Source organism: Mesoplodon bidens, assembly GCF_964165515.1.
Source record: "Mesoplodon bidens genome assembly, chromosome: 3".
NCBI lineage: Eukaryota > Metazoa > Chordata > Mammalia > Artiodactyla > Ziphiidae > Mesoplodon > Mesoplodon bidens.
The window spans coordinates 97,956,514-97,980,494 of record NC_138178.1 but is presented as its reverse complement, the minus strand read 5'-3'; the positions used below and the strand labels follow the sequence as shown (position 1 = coordinate 97,980,494).

General features: G+C 46.1%; 1 protein-coding gene and 1 long non-coding RNA gene across 6 annotated transcripts in view; one reads left to right on the top strand and one right to left on the bottom strand.

Moving 5' to 3' along the window:
* The window catches only part of MEIS2 (Meis homeobox 2), a 203,575-nt gene extending 191,107 nt beyond the window's left edge, over window positions 1-12,468 (bottom strand). For 3 of the 5 annotated variants that reach the window (XM_081229263.1, XM_081229261.1, XM_081229264.1), the window contains exons 1-6: window positions 12,194-12,468; window positions 10,694-10,926; window positions 9,038-9,179; window positions 8,281-8,331; window positions 7,225-7,275; window positions 6,299-6,448 (exon numbers count right to left, since the gene is read on the bottom strand). In XM_081229263.1, coding sequence (XP_081085389.1) covers window positions 6,299-6,448; window positions 7,225-7,275; window positions 8,281-8,331; window positions 9,038-9,179; window positions 10,694-10,926; window positions 12,194-12,205 — 639 coding nt within the window. In that variant the 5' untranslated portion in view covers window positions 12,206-12,468. Of the gene's footprint in view, window positions 1-6,298; window positions 6,449-7,224; window positions 7,276-8,280; window positions 8,332-9,037; window positions 9,180-10,693; window positions 10,927-11,620; window positions 11,971-12,193 lie in introns of those variants that run through there. The other 2 variants (XM_081229262.1, XM_081229265.1) reach the window with 2 other exon arrangements.
* Window positions 12,469-15,496: 3,028 nt separating this feature from the next.
* LOC308614697 lies at window positions 15,497-21,722 on the top strand. The gene is made up of 2 exons (XR_014015422.1): window positions 15,497-15,565; window positions 21,540-21,722. It is a non-coding gene; the product is annotated as an uncharacterized lncRNA (long non-coding RNA).
* The last annotated feature ends 2,259 nt before the right edge of the window (window positions 21,723-23,981 follow it).

Genomic DNA, 23,981 nt, shown 5'->3' with positions numbered 1-23,981 from the left:
ATTTTCTATTTGCTGGGTTACAGACTCACAGCTGATAATGCAAGTTGTAATTAATATAAAAGCAGGAGACAAGATGGGGAGAGCTTGTAGTAGCGGGGCCACAGGAGATCACTCTGCTGCTCTCCTCTGTTTCTCATTTACACACAGCTTTCCCTAGAAAACACAATTCTGCCAGTGTTTTTTCCCTTGAAAGTTAAAAAAACAATTGATTTAGCACCATCATTGAATTTTGCTAAATCTAGGAAAGAGCATAGAGAGGACAGGCGTCTCTGGGCATAGAAAGCAAATCCTCCACGTGCCTCTTTTGTTGAGGTTGCAGATATGGTGGAAATTATAACGTTTTACACCATTATGGCATTTCGCGGGGGGGTGCTGCCTATAGGACAAGACTTAACAAGTCCCATTGAATTGGCGGGATCGTTGAAATGATTCCACACAGCTCATGGTTCTTCCATTACAAAAAGACAATGGAGTAAAATGTGTAAGCATTTCTAAATAAATACAAAACCGAATGGGAAAGTAAAATGCATTAAGCTTCTAGGAGTAAAAAAAGAAGCTATACTACACACAAGTTTACCTAAAATAATCCGAAACTCGTCTTAGACCCCAAATGAAAAGGTGATGCCATGGATGTGGTATAGGAGAAAGAGCCTTAAATTGGAGTTAAGACTCAAGGGTGCCACCTCCAACTGTCATGTGACCTCAGCTGATAAACTTCATTTCCCTGGGACTTGTTTCCTTTCTCTCTTTAAAATTAAGAAGTCAGACAAAATAATCCCTAAGGTCACTTCCACTTCTTATTTCTATTATTAAAAAATACTTAAAGCATTTGATTTTCTAGAACTACACAACTAAAACACGATATATGACACCAAGCCAAAAAAAACCTATGAACTTGGAAAATACTGTAAAGTAATTCAGAATATGTACTTGTAGTTAGAAAGTAAGAATAAACATATATAAACATATTTTAATCAGCAAACGGACCATGCAAAACTAGTTTGACTCGAGATGTTCACACAATAAAGGCAAGATATGCTTGTATCAGTACACATAATTCATGTAACTTACAGATTTCCTATTGCCTTAAGATGTTTTAACTCCTAATTAACATTGTGCAAAAATTATTTTTAAAAAGAAGAGAAAGACTCCTATCATGAGGTAGTCAAGCCTACAAAAGTTAAAAACGTTAATTGTACAGTTTGAAAAAAATGGTGGAATTTCAACTTTGTTATTCTAAAGTTGACATAAGAACTCAGGAGAACTGTGTGTGCTTTCAGAACACGGACTCACTCTTTAAAAATGTAAATAGAGCCAGGGTCTTTCCCTCATCTCCCGGCTTCCACCCTCTATTAGGCTTTGGGAATTAATATGTGGGCAACTCTCACAGAAGTGGCAGGTACTCTTTGCAAATGATTCCTCCTCCATCTAATGGAGCAACTTTTAGAGAAGACAGAAATCTATTGTTGGTGTGTTATCATGTTATAAAATGTCTCCTATAATTTTGAATTGTGTTGGGATACTGTATAGGACGTTTAGCCTGAAAAAAAAAGGGAAAATGAATTTTTAATATATCAAAGTTTTAATCTGATAGTGAATGTCTGTGGTTGTCAACTGCACCTTTGTTTAATTTCATCTCATCAGTTTCTCTGAAAGCAGACGCCAACTGCACAACCTACATGATTTCAATAACAAAATTATTCTCGATGGGAAATTGACAGAAAAGCCATCAACCACCAGAAACTACACAACAGCAAAAGAAAGCCCATGCCCCCAGCCAGGTCTCCTTGAGTTGGTAGATGGAACTCAGAGGTAGAACTTTCCCGGAACAGGTCCCCCGAGACCTTGGATAACACACCGTGAGGTCTGATCTTACACTAGAATGTAAGAAACTATCTGATAAAATAAATCATTCATATTATTAATGTTAGTCAAATCCCAAATATTACCCCTTGATATTCTATAGACCAATCACTTAAACCTATCTCTCTCCTCACTGCCCACTCCCGGCTGATTTTTCAGACACTTGCCTGAATTTTGTCAGAAGCAAGGTTCCAGGGATTCTTCCCTTTGACTTAACCCATTTTTAAAAACTGTACAGACAAATAAATTTGACATATTCAGAGATGCAAAAGAAAACAAGAGAATATTTTCATTTAAAATACAGCTTTCAACGTAGAAATTAAAATAATTTTTCTTTTAGTAGTCAGGTTATCAGAGCCACTCAATTTTCAGGCACCTGCCATTAACTGTTGGTAGATACAATTGTATTTTCTTCCCTATACTTAATTCATCCAAAAATAAATAAATAAAATGTAGTTCCTTATGCACATTAATTAGGAATAACAATATTACTGTATGCACTTCAGGTGAATGGAGCTTAGGTCAGAGAATATATTTGAAAAACAAATATAGTTCATTTATCTAAACATGATCTAAAGATATGTAATATCTTTATATGTATAAAGATATTACAGTGCAGACAAATAAAATACATCATTTGTCTGCACTAGAGCTGAAGACCCGATCTGAAATTACGTAAAGTAGAAAATGTGGATATCACCTATTATTCAGAAATAGTACAGACTAGGAAAAGCATGATCATGCCACAACAGTTTTCAAGTTGAAACTTTTTTTCAAGAATTGGTTACTTGACATGTTTATTTTAAACATAATAAATTTGAACGTCTGGGAAACTTAACATGAACTGCAGCTGGAAAATAGAGTTCTACCTCCTTTCACCACCATATTTTTTCTCCCTAATATCCCAAAGAATACTGTAATAGCTGTTTCCTACCTATAAAAATTACTCTTATTTTATGGTAAGAGTATAAAAGACTTTATAATATTAAAAATGTTAGCAAGCATTCACTATGAATCTACTAAACATGACAAAATAGTAGCCAATGTTGCAAATTTTATTTTCTATTTAATTCCAAACTTCCTTTTATCAGTATGCCCATCATGTAAGTGTCAATAAGAAATGAACAAATTCAGTATCTTCACTGAATTTAATGTATGGAAGGTAAGACATTAGCGCTGTCTTCTTTTAATGCATCTATGTTACATCAGATTATTTATATAAAATTATGGAATGTGAAATCAGCATGACAACAGCCTCATTTACTAAGCAATAGTATGTAAAACTCATTCTTAAAAGTCAGCCAAAAATACTTGCTTTCAAGATATTTATATCAATTACTTTTACATATTTCTATTTTTAAAAATTTTAATAAAAAAATCAAAAGCTCTTTTGGTTCCTAATATTTTGCTCCTGATGCTTCTCTCTCTGCTTTCCACTACGCAGAATCACACACTTGTTCTTTCTTTTCTCTCTTTCACTCTCTCTCTCCCTGCCCGCTCCTTCCTTAAACACACATACACACACACACACACACACACACACACACACAAAGTAGCTTGATACCACTTAATAAGGATAGAGGTGTATGTGTTTTGGGGGTGTCAAACAGCTGTCACAAACTGTCACCTCCAGAAGAGAAACCTTGGCACACAACAAATTAAACTACACTTCTTTTTTAGCTGTCATTATTCATAGCCAATAAATTGAAATGCTCTCAGCATTTCATGTGCAAATAAAACCACGAGGAAGCCAGTAGATCAGAATAGTGGGCCAACAGATAAAACAGAGAAAACAACACGCTGTCTTGGTCCTTCTGAAGTGGCTCATCATCACCCCTGCACTAGCGTGCACCAAATGAGATCCAGCCTGGGGCAATGTATTAAATATGCATATCAAAGCAAATGAAAAAGTAAACCTGGAGATTCAAATTGGATATACATTTACATGCTGAAAATGTCCCGCTCTACCACTTTTCAGGTAGTGGGTCTGAGGTATTTTCACTTTTTTTGTGGCTGGGGGGTTGAGGAGGAGGGCAAGCTTGCAGAAGAGGCTGAAGCATAAGAGGATTCACTTTGTAGGAGGAGGCATGGGAATGAATACACTCCATATACCTATGGTACAGAAATATCAAAAATGGTAAAAACTCTCCAAGATTTCCTCTCACCTCCTGCATACAATTCAAGTCCATGGCAAACTTCGCCATTTCCCACTCGGTTTGCTGGTGGAACAAATTATTGCTTCCTTTCAAAACAAATAGCAGGGGGCTAAAGTAAAAATGTTATAGTTCAGACTCTAGGAAATAAAAGGTTTTAAATTATGATGCCCAATGAGGTGGCAAGACCTCATGGGTTCAAAATAAATCAGTTGTCATATTTACTTGATTGAGGGCTTCAAAGAGAAGCAACAAATGTTCCAGTTGATTCTTTTATTCAAAGATGATGATTGTTACATTATTAAAGCACTCTCTTCCTAGGTACAACTTCTTGCTTGAGTGTAATTTAATATCACAATAGTTCCATAAATTGGCATTGTCTATCAGCCAATACTATAAACAGCCTAGTTTACCTTATCTCTTCTATGTAAACATCAGCATGCTCTAGTCCCATACATCCACTTGAAAAAACAATTGCCAAGAAACTGTTTTAGAAAACCAAGTAGTCAAGACCCCTAGAAATGGCGCAAGAAAAGCTTTTGGCTGCAGACAACTGTGAACTTCTCATCCTACAAAACCATGTAACTAGATTTCATCCCATTCCCCCCAACAGTGCAAAATGCATATGAATATAGAAACAGGAAGCAATGAAAATAAACAAGTAAATGACAACAACAACAAACACTTTGAACAGAGTGTCATGCCTTGCAGACCACAACCACACGTCATATAGCCACATATCAGCAAATAAACTTTCCATAGCTGCTTGCTGTACCCGTTTGATTTCAGAGAACACACTCAATATACAAAAGAGCTCCCCAACGTTTCCTCCGTCATGACGGGAAAAGACAAGAGGAAAGGTAGGCATGGGAGCTTTCAACGTCACAGTATTTATTCTGTCTCAGAACTGGACTTCAGGACTGAGGTTTTCTTTTCTTCTTTCTTTCTTTTCTCCTTTCTTCCTTTCTTTCTTTCTAACTTTTGTCCTTAGGCTGTATGGTTTTCCATACAGCACAAAGGCTAATAATTAAAATCTGTGACTGTACATTTTCAAAACCTTTGGAGAAGGCGGGGGAGAAACTTATTCTCAAGGCATCTCAACTCTTTTCACTTAACACCCAGGACTGGGGGGTGATGGTGGTGATACAAACTGCCTTCAAGCCTCGATGCCCATTTAACTCCACGGAGTGTTAAATTAATATTTCAGGCACCAAGTTAGTAGACTATAGCCTATATCATTTAGGTTGTGAGTTCAATAGACTATAATCTATACACACCGTCTCCCCCACCCCCAGGCTTGGGTTCCTATAAATAAACTGTTGTTCACACCCACTCTTTAACCTCGCCACTCCTGCCTTTCCTACCAGCTGCAATCTTTCTTCTCTTTGCTTCTTTTTCAAATTTTCAGTCTCACTACATATGCTTTTTTTTTTTTTTTTTTTTTTGCATCAGACTCACTAGATCGGTTCCAAAATAGGATTAAAAACAGAGAGAATAGAAAGAAATCTCCGTTCCTGGCCTGACACACACAGTCCCTCCTTACTCTACTCTCCATCCTCATTCACCAACTGTTTGTGTTAAAATTCAACCACTAACCTATGGTTACTCAATCACAATTCCCTTCAGCTTTCTATAATACATTGTTAATATTTGTTTCATCAAGGTTACTGCCTTTTATTATGAAGATGCCTCACGCACTTGGCAATAAGTCCATATACTGACAGTAAGTTTCTATACGGCAAAAGCTCAGAAAACTATAATAGGTTCACTCCTTTTATTTCGAATGCAATGCAAGATTGCCAGTAGTTCTCAGAATTGTCATCTCTGCAAGAGACTGAGAAATCAGCCCTCGCTCCCCAATTCTCTTTTCCTTCAGTCCTCTCTCTCCCCCATCCTGTCCAGCTAGCTTTCTTGCCTCTTTCTCCCTGCTGCAATGATTACAGAGTTGAGAAAGCAGAAAAGGCAGTGGTCACCATATCAAACAGACGATTTGCTAACACTCAAGTCACCAAATCCAGGAAACTTTACACATTAAGAGCACAAATCACTCTATCGACTCCCTGGTTTCTTTGGTTCTCAACATAAATAAGGAGGGGGTCCAAGAAAGGGGAAATGGAGATGAAAGGTATGGCAGAAGTAGTGAGAAAGGGAGAAAAAGACCCCCAGAGAGACCAGATTATTTAAAAAGAAAACTCAGTCAGTGGAGCTAGAGGTTACAACAAATTTTTCAAAAATGCTTTGCCCAGTGGTCTTAAAAGAATGCCAAAGGCTCACAGACTTACATGGTCAGCGAGATTTGTGGAGGAGCCTGAAAGTTCTTCGTGATCTGACTTGGAGCTGCCATCTCTTTCATCAATGACGAGGTCTATAGGCATTTTCCCCTTCAAACAGCTAATGTACCGGTGGCAGAAGTTATCACACAGTTCGTGGACCTAGAAGGAGGGTCAAGGTGGAGGGTTCAGCTTGTATTGTTTTTGTTGTTGTCATGGTTTTGTTTCATTTTTAAAGGTAAAAAATATCAGGTTGCAAGGTTACCTTTGGAAAGAGCAACAGTGCTATGTCTTCCAAACTAACTCTAATTAATGGGTGTAATAGTTGAAGGCGAGGAAACAATAGAGCAATTGTTGTAGCAGATATTATTCTCCAGAGACTTCCCTGAGCAACAAGTTACAATGAAGGGAGCAGAAACAGGACTGGAAATAACTGGGTTCAGACTGGGAAAATCCGATTTGATGATAACATCAAAACATTAGAACGCTGGAACTGGGAACAACATTAGCATTTGCGATTCAATAAGCTAGGAATTTTGTATGTTTCCAGGGGAAAGTGATTGAGCTGCAGAGCAATGTAAAGACAACCCAGCGAGGATGATTCCCTCTGCCAGCACCTAATGCACACTCTGAGCCTAATAGAGACGCAAGCAGGCTGAATGTCCAGTAACACAAATGGTTTGCTGCATTTCAAAATAATCCTGAACGCCTGGGGAAAAGGGGGGAGGAGGCTACTTTAAAAGACAGGGCTGTCCTAATTCACCCATCCTCTGAGGCCCTGGGTCGAGGAGCAATGTGAAGGAAGCACATGGTAACAAGTTGCTCAGAATCTCTCCAGGTACTCAATCCCTCAGACTGGAGGTTTCTTAAAAACATCCCAACTCAACCAGGAGAGGGAAGTGACCAAATCAAAGTGGGGAGTGTCATTTCCTGCTTACCTTTTCTAACTCCAAAAGATGAAACCTTAGTACTTGTATTGCTTGTATCATCTGGAAGAAAAGTTTAGAGTGCGGAGTTAAGGCTCTGTGACGCCTGTGACTCGGAGGTTTCTAGTGGGGGATGGTGAGGGAATGGGGCTGGGAGAAGACACAGGCAAGTGGCCAGGCAAAGCCCACACATCAAGAAATCGTCAGAAAAACCAAGTGATTACTGATCATCTCTGCCTCATTGGCTACGGGGTAGGAATCTGACTCAACCTATGCCGAAGCATTTAATATCTTTACCCCTCACGTTTACTGAGCTATTTACAAGCACTGCTTTTCTAGGGATAGGCCTTCTTTCTCCGCCTCAGTCCTCTTTAACGTCGCCTCTCTCGACCTCAGGCCAAAATAAAAAAAAATTAAAAGAAGAAGAAGAAGAAGAAAGAAAGGAAGGAAGGAAGGAAGGAAGGAAGAAAAAAGTCGCTTCTTTGGAGAGAGAAAGCTTTTTAGAACAGCACACCCTGCGAAATCCGTCCTTACTAAAGAAGGAAATACTCAAGAAGAATGGTGAGGCAGGGCCTTTGAAAGCGGATTTAAGTACTTTTAATATTGAAATCGTGCAAATTAGCAAAAGAATCGCACCTAAAAGTGGCCTGCGCTGGCCTGCCCCTCACCCCCCCGCCCACCTCCGCGGCCCGCCCTCCGCCGCGCCGGCGGTGACTTCCTTCGGGTTAGCTGCCCGGGGCTCGGCCGCCTGCCCCGGCAAACAGAGGAAATCACTCACTTCTCGCCGCCTCACTCCCGGGGCCAAGACCTGGGGCGCATCCCCTGCTCTCGCTCTCGGCGCCGCGTCCCCGCTCGCTGCCTCCCTGGGCTCTGCTCGCCCTGACGTCCAACCCACCCCTCACTCCCAGCTCCCCGGCAGGGGCTCTAAGCTCTTCCCTTCCTCCCCGTAGCTCTGGAGCTTCAAAAGAGGGCTCTGCTCGAACTCTCCGGAGCTCCGGGGAAAAGCGTGTGCTTCTGGGCAAGGAAAGGGGCCCAGGCTGGGGAAAGGCAAGAAACAGTGAGCCTTACCAAATTGTCCAGCTCTGGATTTGAGGAAAAAAGTGGCTTTTCGGCGCGAACCTATAGGAAGCAGGGAAAAGTCAGCATGAATTACCACTCCATTTAAAAGAAGAGAAACCCTGTCACCGACTAAACCGTGGTGTATGAGTGGGGATGGTGGAGGGGCAGTGGCGGAGACGAGGAGAGGGGCTTTGGTAAAATACATGAAACAAACTAGTGCCTCCAGTCAATGGGGTCGGTTGGAAAAGAATCAGGGCCTCCTAGTTCTGGCCCCATTTAGGGGTACCTGGAACCTCTGAGCTGTAGCCGAGAACTCAGGGCCGTTCTCTGGGTCCAAGTCCCCCCTTATCCTGCCATCCGCGGGGCTATGGTTCGCAGCCTCCCTCACCTCCGCGCCGGCGCCGACAGCCCCGAAAGGCGCCCAGCTTCCTTCCCTCCCGGGCACTCTCGGGGCCCTCAAAGCCCCTATCCCCAATTCTTGTTCAAGTAGCTGCAGGCGGGGGAAAAGGCCAAGCCCCAGATTAGGAGCAGGTCAACTTTAATTCGAGGGTCGAGCCCCTGTATTCCTGGCTGGGGGGAAAAACAAACACCCATATTTATCTCTTCTTCCAATTTGCCTCCAGGCTCAAGGATGGGGAGCGAGGACTGGGGCCGGAGGAACAGATCGGGTGTCCCTGCCTCTTCCTTCTCTTTCAAGTAAAGCTCTGAGGAAAGGGGAGGGGGAGTGAGGGGCTGCAGGAGGGTGAGTGGGTCAGGAAGATTGGACCTGCTTGGCGAAGACCGCGATGTCCTCGTTGAAGGAGTCGGAGGAACAGACGTCTCCGCCGGCCACTCCGGGTTCCCGGGGAGTGCAGGTCGCCAGCTCGCACTTCTCAAAGACCAGAGCTAACAGAGGAAACAACGGGTGCCTAACGGGCAGCGCCACGCAGAGACACACACACGGAGACGGGGTGCAGAGGGGAAGGAGCAAGAACTGTAATCAACAAGTTTGGAGGGTTCGGATTCCTTCCTTTCTACCACAGGCACGCATCATACTTTACAACCCTTCCTCAGCCAGCCGAGCCTGGGCCAGAAACAGAAAGGAAAAACGGCCTGGCCCTTTCCCTCAGCTCAGGACTCCCTCAGATCTGGTCGGAGAAGCCCCTGGCCAGTTAGCCCGCCAAGTAAAAAGAGCCTCGGTTCGAACGTAATGAAACAGCCAATAGGCTCAGGCAGTCCGGAGCCCGGTGTTGATCCAGACCCACTCCCCGCACGACAGAGGCCGCCCAACCAAACCCTGAGACCCAGCCCTGACCTCCCAAGAGAGGAACACTCCGTGAAATCCAAAATTGCTTTAACTCCGCATTTTAATGGGCATTTCAGAGGAGGCCCAAGGCTCACCTACACACACCCCCGAAGTGATATTTTCCTCAGTCTAACCTCTCCACCCCCTTGCCTTATAAACTTGTTTGCTCCACTTCTAGTAAAGCCCGGGTGAGGGGACCAAAATAATAGGAATGGTACACGCCGAGAGCTTCCTTTCAAAGACCACATTTCTCCAGCTGGCGAAAATAAATAAATCGAGTGTTAAAACTTGGAAGTGTGCGTGTGCGCCTGTCCTTTGTGTTCCTCCGGGCGGTTTAGCTACACCTCGGGATGCTTGCGGCCTCCGGCTTCAGGCGCAGTTGCTGTTTACCGACACTGTCCCCTCCCCTCGGCATCCCGCAGCCTTCCCCACCTACCCTCAGCTGGGAGGGCCCGAGTGGTACACGTTGGGGCCGTGCACCCCCATCCCTCCCCGAGTTCTCTCAGAATTTAAAATAATTTCCAGCCATCTCCCTTACTCCCCCCAAGAGCTGCTCTGTGCAAGCAGCAGCCCCTTCCACCCCGCTGCACTTCAAGGTCTGCCCCCTTTATTTACAGAGAATTAAGAAGAGGGTGATTAGGACTTCCTGGCCGACAGAAGCAGCCCTGATCCCAGCTCCAACTGCATTTAGTGACTCCCAGACTCTCGGTAGGAAACAGAAAAGGAAAAAAAAGTTGCTCCTCATCGGCAGGAAACTTTCTCCTTCGTCGGGGCCTCTGTTAGGGGGCCTGGAAGGACCAGCTCTGCGTCCTTTGGCCAGGAATCCCGTCCTTGGGGAGAAGGCCCTGGCCAGATTCTGAGGAATCAGTCACTCCCGGCTCTGGGGTCCGGAGTGACGGGGCCGTGGCGGTGGAGGAAGCCAAATCTTCCCCAGGACTTACACGCAAGGGGCAGAAGAGCAGGCCCCCTTCCCTGTCCTTTCCTAAGGCCAGCGGTTTCCGCCCCCCTATCCTAAGGAGAAATAACTCCCCACTTGGTCGTCCACCCCCTCATCCCCCCCACGGAGACACACACACACACACTAGCACTCTCACTCACACAGTACGCTGGGTCGGGAGGGGGTGGAGGTTGGTTTACCCATAGATCGCATCCTTGTCCCGCTTCAAGGCGTCGTTGACAGCGGATCCCATGCTGGCCGGCATGACATTGGGGTGCGGGGCGTGCGCGCCGTAGTGCTGCGTGGCGTGGAGCGGCGGCCCGTGGTTCAGGTGGTGAACCGGTGGGATCGGCCGCGGCGCGTGAGGGTCTCCGTACATGGAAGCGGGCACCCCTACTCCGTCCATCCCGCCGTAATGGGGCAGCTCATCGTACTGTCAGAACCCGGCAAAGGGGCGGGGGGCGCAGGAGGTGAGAGAGAGCGAGGAGAGCCGAGGGAGGGTAGGAAAAGAAGCAGGGAGAAGACAGAGAGGAGAGAAGTGGGGAAGGAATAGAGGCGCGAGAGAGGGAGAAGGCCAAGGGAAGAAGAGAGAGGAGGAGGAGGGGGCGGCGGGGGGGGAGTGAGGCAGGAGAGAAAGAGGGAGGAAAATACAAATAAAAACAAAGTCAGAAAGGAGAAAAGTACCGAGCACGAGTTGAACACACAGAAACCAAACCAGCCGAAACAACGGAGTTGAAAGTTGGGGAGGGGGTGTTTTTAAATTTAAAAGATGAAGAAGTATGAACCGAGAGCAGCGTTTAGAGTAGGGAGAGGGGGCGGTGAGGCCGGGGATTGAGGGGGCGCCGGGAGGTCCCGCTCGGGCGGGAGGCAGCAGAACCGTAGCAAGCCAACCGAGGGAGAAGTGGAGTTAGTGTGAGGAGGAAGCCCCGGATCCCACCCCTAACCCCCCTTCGCCTCCTCCAGAGGATCCAATAAATCAAAAGGCGAAATGAAACAAAATAAAGAGAAGAAAAACGCTAATAATCAGGACGAGAACGCCGAGGACGAGGGAAGGCTGGGGCCAGTGCCTCCCCGGGGGCAGGGAACAGAGGGTGGGGGTGGGGTGGGGGGAATAATGTGAAAGTTACCAGAAACATTATTTAGCAGCGGATTCCCTGCGTCCTTGTCAATTTCAGAGACAAAACAAGCAGCCCAGGCTAGTCTAGGCGGCGGCGCAGCGGCTGCGGCAGCGCGGCCCCAGCGGCGGCCCCGGCGGCGGCGGCTCCTACGCAGCCGGTGCCCGCCCCGAGCCGCGGGAGCAGCGGCAGCAGCGGCGCAGCAGCGGCAGCGGCGGCAGCAGGAGAACCGGGGGAATCGCGCTGCTGGGGTAAAAGCTGGAGCGAGGCGAAAGCGTGTAACAATTGCACTCACACACACACACACACACACCACTCACACGCACTCGCCGCCCGCCCGCTCGCACAGCGTTGAAACACGCGCGCCCAGACACGCACACACGCACGCACACACACTCGCACACACGCAGAGGCACGGGGGGGAAAAGAAGCCGATGAATAATTTTGCTGCTATTTTTTTAAATACCGGCCGCCATCATCAAGCAGCGAGCAGCAGCAGCAGCGTTGAAGGGAGAGGAGGCATCGGGACAGGCCCCTCTTAGGAGAGGATTTATATCTAGGTAAGTGTTGGAGATTTAAACCTACCCTTTGCGCCATCAGTCTGCGCTCCAATAAACTCCTGGATGTGTCGTATATTTAATATCCCAGTCCGGATAAGAAAGTGATCTAGGCTGAAGATTCCTTTTTTTTTTTTTTCCAAACCAAGGAGACTTCTCCCAGTTTTCCAATATGTTATTTTTAGGGGGGGAAAAAAAGCCCAGGCAAGACAACGAAGAGTTTTTTTTTTCCTGTGATATTTCTTCTTTTTCTCTTTTTTCCTCTTCTTCCTCCTCCTCCTGATCTTCCTCCTCCTCCTCCACCTCCTCCTCCTCCCCCCTCCCCTCCTCCTCCTCTTCGGTCCTCCTTTCCCCCTCTTTCTCTTCTCTTCCCCTCAGTTGGAAAAAAAAAAAAAAAGAAAAAGAAGAAAAAGAAGAAAAAAAAATTGTCAAGCCCCCGAACTGAAGGTTACGAGCGGCCCGTCAGCAGCCCACATGTAACCGAACTGTCGTGTTTCATGGCTTTTTGCCACTCCAGCTGTCAATCAAAGCCCGGAATGTCAAGGTAGTGAATGAATGATGGTTGATGATGATGAAGAGGAGGAATCTTTCAGACCCGTTTTTTTCTTCCAGTAAAACTCCGCGAGGGGTTTCTGCTTCTTGAATTTTTCCTCCCCCCCTTAGCTTTGCCCCCGCGGTATCTATAATATGATCCTCTCTCTTTAAAGTATCGTTCAAAGAAAGCAGGGGGGGGAAAATCAAGGAAAAAAAATGAATAGTTTGCAAAAACTGGACTTCCTCCCCCCCTTTCCTGGTAGGTATTTTGTCTCTCCCTCTCTCGCTCGCTCGCTCGCTCGCTCGCTCTCACTCGCGCTCGCTCTCTCGCGCTCGCTCTCTCTCGCTCTCTTTCTCTCTCTGGGAGATGAGTGAGTGTCAGTAGGTGTTGGCAGGTTGGCTGCTGCCTGGCTTATAGAAGAGCCTCAGTTTGGCGGCGCGGGTCGGCGGCGGGAGAACGAAATGACGGAACCCGGAAGTCGTGGTGGCCATAGCCCGTCGTACGGCGGAGACACATCCCGGGAGTGGGGAGCGGGAGCGAGGAGGAGCGCGCCGCGCGGAGCCTCTGATATGCAGCGAGTGCGATCGGACGGCCCGGGTTGGGGGGGCGGGAGAGGCGGGAGGCGGGGGGCGGGAGGGGGAGGGGAGGCAGGAGCCCGGCCGACCCGAGCAAATCAGCGAGGCTGCTCCTCCGCGGGGAAGGCGCGGGGGAAGGCGGGGGAGGAGGGAGGAAGAGGAGTATGTGTGTGTGTGTGTGTGTGTGTGTGTGTGCGTGCGTGTGCGCCTGTGTGTGTGTGCGCGCGCGCGCGCACGTGAGGAAAGAGGGAGGGAAAGAGAGAATGAGAATGAAGAGGACAGGGAGAGCGCAGAGAGGAAAACTGCAGAAAACCACAGGGAAAGTACGGTACAGCCTCAGATTTTTAATTTTTTAAAAAAACTTGCTTCTAGTTCATTTCCCCATCACTCCCGGCTCCTGCCTAACGAGGTCGTGTCGGGGACGTTTGACATGGCGCTCTTGCTTTTGTTCCTTTTAATTCCGCGGGCCCCTTACTCCTCTGCCAGCCGATTATCGCGCCCCGAAGGCTTTCTGCTAACACCCAGAGGCGGCAGGATCTGCAGACCGTACCAAAGCCCGGCTAGAGTTTTGTTTTTGTCTTTTTAAGTGGTACTTTCTTCCCTGTGCAGATCCAGGACCCTTGTTGTCAACATTCATTTTCTTCTAGGACAAGAAGAGACCAGCTTAACTCAGAGAGCACTCCCTTCAAGCTTTGCGGACACGGGCCACCCTGGAGAGTCTTTGGGGCCCGCGGTGGAATCAGGAGGGAGGAATGGGAGGGAGTCGTTTGGGTGTTTGATGTTGTCTGATGTTGCCAAAGGGTGTGTGTGTGTGTGTGTGTGTGTGTGTGTGTGTGTACGCGCGCGCGCGACTGGTGTGCGACTCCAAAGTGGATCTCACTTAGAGCTGGAAGCATGGGGGAGAGAGAGAGAGAGAGAATGCATAGCGAGAGAGAATGCTTAGCAAGGAGGATTGGCCGGCACTCCCTGCCCAGCTTTGTTGTGGTCGCCCGGGGCGCAGAGGCCAGGCAGCGGTATCGCCGGCTAATGGCTGTGTTAGTTACACCGGGCAATTTCGGAGTATCAGGAAGATGGGGCCGACTCCGAATGAACTTTTCCAAAAAGGAAAAGGAGGAGAGTGGAGGGAAAGAAGGTAACTATCCCACATGGTTTGCGTACAAAGTAGTTCTAGCCGATGTCTCGCCTGGCTGGAGCTGCACGCTGCTTCACCTCCGCGCCGCGGGTATCACGGCGGCCGAGCGTCAATCACTCCGAGCTGCGAGCTGGGGGCGGAGCTACGGTCTCCCCGCGCGCTCAGCTCTGCAGCCCCCGCCGCCCCCTGGCTCCCGGCAGCCCAGCAGCCGGGGCCTGCGCTCCGAGCGCGCCCTCTCCCCAACTTCTGGCTCTCGCCCTGGTTCATGGTCCCCGGCCCAGGGAATTGAAAACAGATTGTTCCTCAACAGCCGCCTCCTTCTCCAACTTTGAACCCATTCTGGAGAGTAGAAAGTAGCGAATCCTCTGCGCGGGGCTTTGACCCGACTTCCCGGGAGACTGGGGGGGGGGCGCTCAAGGAGAATAAAGTACTCTGTGTGTGTTTGTGAGTGAGAGAAGGAGAGAGGGAGAGAGAGAGAGAAGGGAGTGGGGGGGGGAGAGAATGAGAATAAGAGGGAGAAGGAGAGAAGGCGGATAGGCTTTTTTTTTTTTTCCCCTCCCTTTTCATCTTCTCTGCTTCACTGTAAGCTTTCGGGCAACTCTCAACTGGGCTTAGATCGTAGCCTGCAGAGACTCCAAGCGGAGTCGGAGAAATTTGGCCCCGTTTTAATAGGGCTGGGGAATGAGCTCCGGAGGTCAATAAAGCCCTCCAAAAATGATGAATGATTGAGCACCTGTGATGATGATAGTGATTACCAGAGCAATTAAACAGTTTGATTAAATGAGCCATCATAACAATGATGTCTGCGGGAAATCGGCCCTTACATATAAAGAAAGATAGTGCAGAGGGGCTTGCAGAGGCGAGGGTAGCGCGACGTCAGGGAGAGGGGCCGCGGACCGCGCGGTATTTGCCGGGGTGGCCGGAGCAAGGACTGCCGGGCTCGCGGAGCTTCGGGGAGGAGAGTCTAGCCCAGGCTAGACTTTTCAGCCACTCTTAAGCCGGGCTTCAAGCCTGCAAGAGCCGACTGGTATGAAACCTGCAGGTTGCGGGGGAGGGTCCTTCCCCCTCCACCTCCTCATTTTTTTCCCCAGAAGAACTCCAAGATTAAAAGCATCCTTCTTATTTGTTGCTGAGTTGTTCGTCGACGTATAAGAAAAGGTGAGTAAAAAAGGAAGATGCAAAAGAGAAGAAAAAGTTGACCTCCAGAATTTTATTATAAGAGGCAGTTGTTCGAATTCAGTTTAGCCGGGGCGGAAAGATGAGAGAGAAAAAAATCAAAGTGGTCTCGCTGCGGAGCATTTTCGACTTTGCCGAGGTCTTTATGTTGGTGGATCCACGGTCCCCGTTCAGCGCCGCTAGCTGAGAAGTTTATACAGTTTTTCAGTTTTGAAAGTCTTCTAACTGTTCTTATTTTCAATATTGCATATTTGTTGTTGCCAATAGGGTTATTGTTGTTTTAAATGCCCTGTACAGAAAGCGCCACTTTTCTTTTTAAAAAGGAACTCAGTTTCCTTGATAAATACTTCTTTTGTAAAAATCAACTTCGAACCGAACCTCTGCATCGCAGAGTTTAAACATTCAAAGTTGCTACCTTCTGCTTCTCTTACCATCACTTTTTTTCATAATGATATTTTGAAGTGAGGTAGCACTCCCTCAGCCTTTATTTAGAAAACCTACACTAGGATTTTTTTAAAAAAGTTTCTTCCATGGCAGTGCATCCGAGTAAAAACAATCCAGACCGACTGATGATTTCTATATTTTCAAACAGTTGTTAAGCTAATGGGTTGATTACTCCGTGATAATCTTGAGCTTTACAAAAGAAAAAGTTCGAACTCTATTGTCATGTGTTTTCATCCTTTGGGCGATGCAGAAGGCATTTTAACCCAAACTCCTTTCTTCCTTTCTCTCTCTCTCTCTCTCTCTCTCTCTCTCTCTCTCTCTCTCTCTCATATTCTGTAACTCCTTTTGCGTTTTATTGAGTACTTTAAAGCAAGTAACTGGGACAATCTGGTTACAGATGGGAGGAAGGGAGAAATAGAACATTTTGAGATACTGTTCAAGAAAAAACCAACCAATCATTCTTAACTCCAAAGACCTTAGTTAAGAAGTGTGAGTGTGTTAAAAGTGAAGTCCTCCTGGAAGAAAATATGTGTCATTTAAAACTTCACCAGTTGCTTAAGGGGAGAACCCCGAATTTCATGCGACTGAAGAAATTTCACTTACCTAGTTGCACGTAATTTATGAAACCGTTAGTTTAAGATAGCATCGCAGTGCAGTGAATTGCACACAAGATCAAGTTGGAGTTGATTCATGATGTCAGTTCTTGGTCAATCTGATAAATTTAAAGGACTATTAGTTTTAATCACCAACTTGCTGATGTTTTATTAATAGAGCTGAAAAACATTTAAGAACTTCATGGTCTCCCCTAACCCCCAGTTTCGCAGTCCCATTGAAGCTATTGAAAAACAGTGGGGTACGCAGCCTTTCTGATTTCTAGTCCGATAGTACGTTGTTGCTGATGCTCAGTTCTCAGCCTCCGCACTCCCACCGGGGCTGCGAGCCTCATCTGCTCTCCCACATTTGGGGTAAAGGAAAAGTAGGTGGGGCAGGCCCGGGAGACGGGCGTGAGATGGGGGTCGCAGGAGGCGGCACACACCTCCGTCAACAGTCAGCTCCTTTTGCCCAGGCTGGAAATGGTTTTAACAGGCGGTAAAATTTCATCTTGCGGTGTCAAATTGGGGTCATTTTGGGGTTAGAGTTCTCAGTGTCCGAGAGGAGCTGTCCAGCTGCGTGGGGACTCATTAACTGCAAAAGATCTGTTTCAGTAAAAACAATTCAAAGACAATCAGAAGGCTAAAGACCTTCTACAAATCGCATTTTACAAGTGCCCCAGAACAAATATGGATGCTGAAATCTAGTTCTTCAGAATCCCAAATCTGCTACTTAGCTCTGGAGTGGGGGTGAGGGCACTGCATAAAAAAAGAGGTGAAAGGGAGGGGACCTGATGGGGGGGCGAATGGGAGGGGGAATCGGGCTTTTCAAATTTAAGGGTCTGTTTTTAATCACCTCTTTCTTATTGGAGCATCCCCAAGACTTCTGAGAACTGCTTCTTTTCTATTTTTACTTTTCTCTCTCTTTTTTTTTGTCTCAACATGGAATGATATTATAGGTAACATTCAAGATTTTAAAAGAATAATTGAATGCCTCTATAGTTACTTAATTTAAAGGGCATTGTCTTTATGGAGAGTATTTAATTTGAAATGAGCAGTTATGAACCGAGACTCTATTTTAGGTGAATTTGCCCACCTTCCTTTAGGAGCTTGTGTTTCTTTTCACCTTTTTTTTTTTTTTCTAGAAAGTAATAGGTCCTCAGCACAGATAACTCCAAATTCCTCAGAACTCTGAGGTCTGAAGTGTTAATCTATGTATTAAAATTGCTGGGTTTAAATCCTTTTTGTCTTCTTACAGCTGTTAGAACAATTGACGCCTTGCTAGAGGAGCAAATAAATCCAACCGTAATCTTATTTGTAACTTTAGTTAATGTTTTGAATTGGAGTATTTTGGATTAAGCAGGTTTTGTTTTGTTTTTTTCCCCTCTATAAGGTTAACTTTTATTTGTGGAGGTTCTGTTGGCTGGTTTGGAAGAAAGATATTATTACTTTAATTCAAAAAATTCCTTTAGGTAAAAGGAAAGTGCAGTTTTAAAATGACAAGCTAGAAGTGAGATGCCTGGGGTTTTAGAATAAAACCAAATCAATATTTTAGAGCAAAATATTATTTGAAAGAAGTTTTCTGTCTTGCATTACTGACTTCAGCAAGTAAAAAGGATCAAAATATTTTATTCTTCCTTTCTCTCTGGACTCCACCTCTGTCACTAGGTCTTTTCTCTCCATCTGCTTCACTGTTATTTGGGTTCTGAATGCAACAGTGAATTTTTGTAGTCTAGCTCTCTCCTCCAAGCCTCCCAGAGTATAAATTGTTATTCAGGAGTTTGATTGCGGTCCTGCAGAAACAGCCCTGAACCCAGTATCACTGGGACAAAGGCAGAGGGTCTCTCTTTCTGCTTTGACCTGCTGGCTGACAGTTGGAATTTTTAATATATATTTTATTTGGCATTTCCAATAACGTGTTTGCCTCTCCCTCCCCACCCCCTTGCAGCCATCTATTACTTTAAAAACATCTCTTCTCTATAAAGCTCAGCTCATCCTTGTGAACTGTTCTTGACCTTCCCAGCGATAAAACCAGAAGCTCTGAAAGTTGCTCTAGGAAGAATTCCACTTGCTTTCTTACCTGTTAACTTTGCTCACTCTCCCGAGTTGGGATGAAGGGAGGGAAGGGGACCCCTTTTTGTTTGTTTTTGTTTCTTGGTCCTTTCCCCACTTAGGCTTTCTTCCATATGCCCCCCCCAATTAATAACAATAAGGCACCCCGCAATTTATGTTCTTACATAAGATGGGGTGGAATGATTTTACTTTCTTTCCTTTTGCTCTTATTTCTTATTTCTCCCAATTTTAGCTGCTTCAGTATCTCGCAGTAAGAAAGTATTTCAATAAATAGCCCTCTAGCGCTATCTGGCGGGGCTCCAAGCGCGAGTGAGCTCTCTCTCGCTGTCTCTGGCTCCTTCCCGCGCTCTCTTCCATCCTCCCTTCTTTCCTCACATTTTCCTCTCTCCTGCTCTTATCTCTTCCGCAATCTTGATCCTATCCCCCCTTTCTCTCTTTCCTCTCTTCCCGCTGCCCCCTTTCTAGCTCCTACCCCCATTTGCCGCGCAGACAGCTGGAAAGACCCGGTCAGAGGCTGACACCCTCGGAACCAAGTGATGCTCCGGCGGGGGAGCTCTCCTAGGACCCCCACCTTCACCCAGCGTGGGTCACACACGTCCTTTGCCTTTGAGTCGCATCTTACTGTAGCTTAACACGTTGCTTAAGTCTCAGCCTCTCAGCCGTCGGTGGTTTGGAGGGGTTTAAACTGCTTTTGTGAAGTTTGGAGGAAAGAAATCAGACACTGGAATCCCGTCTAGTGGAGCCCAGATAAGTTTTAGGTCAGGAAGCCGAGTCTCAGTGCGAGTTTGAGGAAGGGTCGGGGCTTCGCAGGGGTGGGAACAGACCTTCGGGAGAGTGCTGGGCTGGGGGCGCCAGCTGCCCCCCCTCCCGCCGGCCGGACCCGTACAGCACAACGGCCTGCTCCAGTTTAATATACTGGGCCTGTCCAGTATTTTTTTTTTAAATAAATTAGCTCTATCGTCCCTATCCCACCACCACTACCACACCAAATTTGGAGAGGAGTGGAAAAGAAAAGTGGGAGTAGGAAAGCTCACTGGAAACCTCACGGGGCAAAGAAGAAAAAGACAGCAGAGACTGCGGGAACTCGCTTGAGGATGCAGTACTCATCAGCATCCTTCCTCCTTTCTCGAAGAGATTCGTCTTCTTATTTGTGGCTTTTTTATAAAACAGTAGCCGGTAAACCTTCAGCAGTGTGTGGGGAGCCGTCAGAGGATATAGGGACGGAAGGAGAGATTCAACTCCAACTGGGTGCTTTAGATTAAAATTCTCTCTCTCTCTCTCCCTCATACACACACACACACACACACACACACACACACACACCCCACACACACTCTGAGCCTTAGATAAATTTCCAGTCCTCCTTTGAGCAAATCTCTTCCATCTACTCCTTGAAACAGAGGAAAGGGTATGGGCCTGGGGGACAGTTAGACTCACTCAACTTTATGATTGCGTTTTCTAAAATTTAGTTTTGACCTTGCAAAGTGAGGACCATACCACCAATACAGACCCAGTCAGTGGATACTTGAAGTGAGGGGGCCTCAGCCTGCAGTGTCTGTGATCACACAAAGACCTCTTCCCAACTCAGAAATCCCCCCTCCCCACAATCTCAAAAATAGAATAGAAGGGAGGGTTGAGGATGACACAATCCTAGGTTCTCGTCCTCAAGAATTGCCCCCTCCCACTCCCATACTGAAGGAAGAAAGCACAGTTCGGTGTAATTAATTGAGGGCTGTTATTAGGTCATCATTAGCCAAGGTGCAAATAATTGCAGCCCATTTTTACTTAAAATTGACCAGCCCCAGAGTGATAGATCGATTTGGAGTATAAAAATGATGTACCAAAACATCTATGTCGATTATTTGAAATATTGTAGTCGAATTATTTTATTGCTTCATCGGTTAAGTGTCTGAAAGTGCAGTGTTCAAACATATACTTATGTTGTCAATACTGTCAGAACTGTCAGTTTTACTATACTGGATTTGTACTACATTTCGAATTTACTCATTTACATAAAATGCCCACCCTAGGATTCCCCCACCCCTACCCCGTCTCTCTCTCTCCTCCCATCTCTGGAAAATCCGTGTCAGTTTCTTCAAAGGATTCAGCAATCTTTGCCTCAGCCAAAGTGTGCAGTGCCTCTTTTACTCAATTTTCCACATCGGATTACATGTCTTTTTCACCATTTCTAACTTTCAAAGGGAGCCTTCCTCCTTTCTTTCCAACTCTGCCTGCTCCAACCTTTTCTCTGAAATAGTATTGTAGCACTTGGAAAGCTTCAGGTTTAACTAGCCACATCTCAGCTCCAAATAAACCATTTAGGTAGAAAACCAAAAAATCGGACTTCACTGTACCTCCTTGGCTTCACTCTTGTAAACCGGGCTTCGCTGGGCACACGATCTCACACGTGTTAGGGTCCGTCATCAAATTACCTGCAGGATTCAAATATTACAGGGAAAGTGAATTTGGAAATATAAATACTTTTTCTTTCTTTTTACTTAAAAGCTGTGATAGGAGAAAAAGAAACAATATATATAAATGATTGGCACGTTTTACCTTTAAAAGCTTTTGAACTCAATCGAAAGACACAAGTTGGAAGCAGAATTGACAGTTTTAATTCTACCCATTTTCACCTGGCACGTCAGATCAGAGGCAATCATTTATTTTATGAAGGGTAGATGGGAAAGTCGGATAGAAAGCTTGAATCCACTGAAGTCTCTATCCTAAAAAAATCACAGAGAAATTACTGAAACGCAAACATTCCACCGCTCCACCCTCTCAGTCTAGACTAATTGAAATTTATAAATTCACATTCTGCCTAATTTTATGCTTTTTATTTTGTTTTCTAGGATTCCCTCCAAGACTGATAGGAAAGACAGGGCCACTTCTGGACTATCTGTGAGGATGTGTTTCTTTCTGTAACACTGAAGCACTTTTTATAAACCTTTTAATGTATTTAAATAAATCTATTTGGACATTAAGAGAAGCCATACATACAAAGATAGTTTGGCTTTATGCCGGCAATCCCAACATTAGAAAAAAAAATTCACAATTCAACTGAGAAGCTTTTCCATACCCAACCTTGGTCAAAAAAAAAAAAAAAAGAAAAAGGAAAGCAAAAGAAAGTTTCCTGCGTGCATCTGCATGTCTTCGTGTGCATGATTATAAACATCTCCCAGTCCTTGTTTGCCTGTTACCTCCCTCCTGCCATACACTCGAAGGCAGAGGCATCGAGGGATGGCCCCCAGAGATCTGTGTTTACTCAGTGTTTTTTTTTAAAAAATCTCTCCGCCATGTATGACAAGTGTTACTGCAAGAAATTCATCAGCCTTCTATAGATACTTCCAGTTTTACTGTAATGATCTGCAGAAGAGAACTGCTATCACTTTCTCACATCCCAAGGTGTTGTAGGAACTCACAGAAAGGGGAGAGTGGCTGAAACGCTTAATTACAGTGGGGAGGGGGCATGAGGCGGGACCGAGGGAGGGAGAGTGAGGAAGGTCTTTACCTGGCCAGTACCTGTAGAAAGCTGCAAATCCTCACGGCGAATATTTGGGAAAGGTAGGGTTGCCTTTTTGTTTGTTTGTTTTTGTAATGCCTTTGGGGAGAAGTGATACACTTGTGTAACGATTAGCTCAGACAATAAAAATAATTGGAAAATCAGTTGGAATTTCTGAGTTTTTAATTACGTTTAATTTTGTGCTAAGCCGTAAAATTACGAATGCCCCTCAACCAAACACTCTCCTCTTGTAAAGCGTTTAACAACAATTATTCCTTAATCAGTCTGAATGTGAGTCACAAATGATGCTTTTCCACATCAAAGGGACGTCCTTCGACGTTACCTTTTAGTCATAAGTAAGAGGATTAATTCCTATAATTAGAGGGATAAATATGTGCATAAATACATCTCTCACTCCTCTCCTTAAAAAAAAAAAATAACAATACTTTCACTCTGAGACGTGGCCAGCTCTGGTAGGGTAAGGATTTTTAATTGTCCGCTTCGGCCCTACACCCCTTTGCTGGCGGGCGAATCGAACCAAGGAGACGCGGGTGCGAAGCACAGACCCCCAGAGGGACACACACGCGCACACACGTGTACACAGAAACGCACACACAGGTCTGACAGGAGGTCCAGTGCTCGGGGTCCCAAGGCCCCCGCCAATTCCAGTGCGATCCTCGCAAGACAATAACCCACCCCCACCCTTGGCCCTGGCCGCGCTGCGAGAGAGTTCTCTTCCTGTGGTCCACTTGGCCTGGAAAGCGGGGTCCCTGCCCTACGCCGAAGCTCCAGGTTGACTCTTGCAGGCTACAAATAAAAATTGAGCATGACCTTTTAAAGCTCCTGTGTGAATATCTCATTTACCTAATGACTTTATGTCACCTAGGAAGAAGGTCAATTTCCTCTTAACCTTTCCCCCGCTGCTGCAGTAAGCATTCTTCCCTAATCAATGGTGGCTGGAATAATCAATTCCCATTTTATGATCGCTGACAAACTCAGTCTCTGCGCGGGGTGTGAGCGCGGCGGGGCTCGCTCAGGCCGGGACAGAGGTCCCTCTGGGTACACCCAGCTCCGCCCGGCGCCGAGGGAAGCAACTCGCTCTTCCGTCGAGTTCGGAGACCTTGGCAAACTTCCCTCCCCCAACCGCCGGCGCGACTTCTGAGTTGTCGCTAATCCGAACCTGATATTCACCAGAGCTCCTTCGGTCACTGACAACGCTCCCCGCTGCTGCTGGGCCTCCCACCCGCCCCTCCTCGGCGTGTTTTCATTTCAAAGTCTGAAGACAGGGATTGCCCGGACCCAAAGTGGGGGGGGAGAGGGGGAGAGAGAGGAGAGAGAGAGAGAGAGAGAGAGAGAGAGAGAGAGAGAGAGAGAGAGAGAGTTTTAGTTTCATTTACATTTAAAAAATTATTTTTGCCTTCTTCGGCGTGGATTTCTCAGCTCTTTCACTCTGTCTCAGCCCCGCTTACTTTGCATAAACAAAGCAACAACAGAAGCTCAGAGTGGGTGGATTCGTGTGGAAATGAAGTCAACTGGCAGAGTTCTCTCTTTCTCTTTTCCTATCTCCTTTCCTTTTCCCCCTCCCTCTCCCATCTTTCCTTCCTGTCTCGTATCTTCCTCCTCCTCTACCTCCCCCCACAATACTCAGTTATCCTAAAAGATAGGTTTATTAGATGCCACTTTGCCTCTATTTTTAGTTCCCAAGTCTGGGGAAATTACCAGGAAAATTACTAAGTCAGAGCTAATTTGAAAGTGAATTTGGGGTAGGTTCAACATTCTTGATCTTTGCAGG